Below are 925 nucleotides of genomic sequence, written 5' to 3'. Positions count from 1 at the left end.
AAGCTGCCAAATATGATGACATCAAGAAGGTGGTGAAGCAGGCATCAGAGGGCCCCCTTAAGGGCATCCTGGGGTACACTGAGGACCAGGTTGTCCCCTGCGACTTCAACAGTGACACCCACTCCTCTACCTTCGATGCTGGGGCTGGCATTGCTCTCAATGACCACTTTGTCAAGCTCATTTCCTGGTATGACAATGAATTTGGCTACAGCAACCGGGTGGTGGACCGTATGGTCCACAAGGCCTCCAAGGAGTAAGAGCCCCCTGAACCACCAGCCCCAGCCAGAGCAAGAGGAAGAGAGAGGCCCTCAGCTGCTGGGAATCCCTGCCCTAACTTACCCCCCAAAACATTGAGAATCTCCCAACCTCCACTATTTCCATCCCAGACTCCCTAAAGAAGGGGAGGGGCTTGGGGAGCCCTACCTTGTCATGTACCATCAATAAAGTATACTGTATCCAGCCAAAAAATAAAATAAAATAAAATAAAATAAAACTGGGGGCATCACGTTACCTGATTTCAAGCTTTACTACAAAGCTGTGATCACCAAGACAGCATGGTACTGGCATAAAAACAGACACATAGACCAGTGGAATAGAGTAGAGAGCCCAGATATGGACCCTCAACTCTACGGTCAAATAATCTTCGACAAAACAGGAAAAAATATACTGTGGAAAAAAGACAGTCTCTTCAATAAATGGTGCTGGGAAAACTGGACAGCTGTATGTAGAAGAATGAAACTCGACCATTCTCTTACACTGTACACAAAGATAAACTCAAAATGGATAAAAGACCTCAACGTGAGACAGGAATCCATCAGAATCCTAGAGGAGAGCATAGGCAGTAACCTCTTCGATATCAGCCACAGCAACTTCTTTCAAGATATGTCTCCAAACAATCTGAGGGGTTTGAAGAGGTAGGGGGTGG

General features: G+C 46.6%; 1 protein-coding gene across 1 annotated transcript in view; it reads left to right on the top strand.

Moving 5' to 3' along the window:
- LOC111140001 (glyceraldehyde-3-phosphate dehydrogenase-like) overlaps positions 1 to 461 on the top strand; it is a 16,180-nt gene extending 15,719 nt beyond the window's left edge. Inside the window, exon 2 of the mRNA XM_022492412.1 lies at positions 4 to 461. Coding sequence (XP_022348120.1) covers positions 4 to 257 — 254 coding nt within the window. The 3' untranslated portion in view covers positions 258 to 461. The remainder of the gene's footprint in view (positions 1 to 3) is intronic.
- The last annotated feature ends 464 nt before the right edge of the window (positions 462 to 925 follow it).

The sequence above is a fragment of the Enhydra lutris genome, unplaced genomic scaffold (assembly GCF_002288905.1).
Source record: "Enhydra lutris kenyoni isolate GAN:26980312 unplaced genomic scaffold, ASM228890v2 scaffoldscaffold1, whole genome shotgun sequence".
In the NCBI taxonomy this organism is placed as follows: Eukaryota; Metazoa; Chordata; class Mammalia; order Carnivora; family Mustelidae; genus Enhydra; species Enhydra lutris.
The sequence above is the reverse complement of the archived record's forward strand: the minus strand, read 5'-3'. Positions and strand labels throughout refer to the sequence as shown.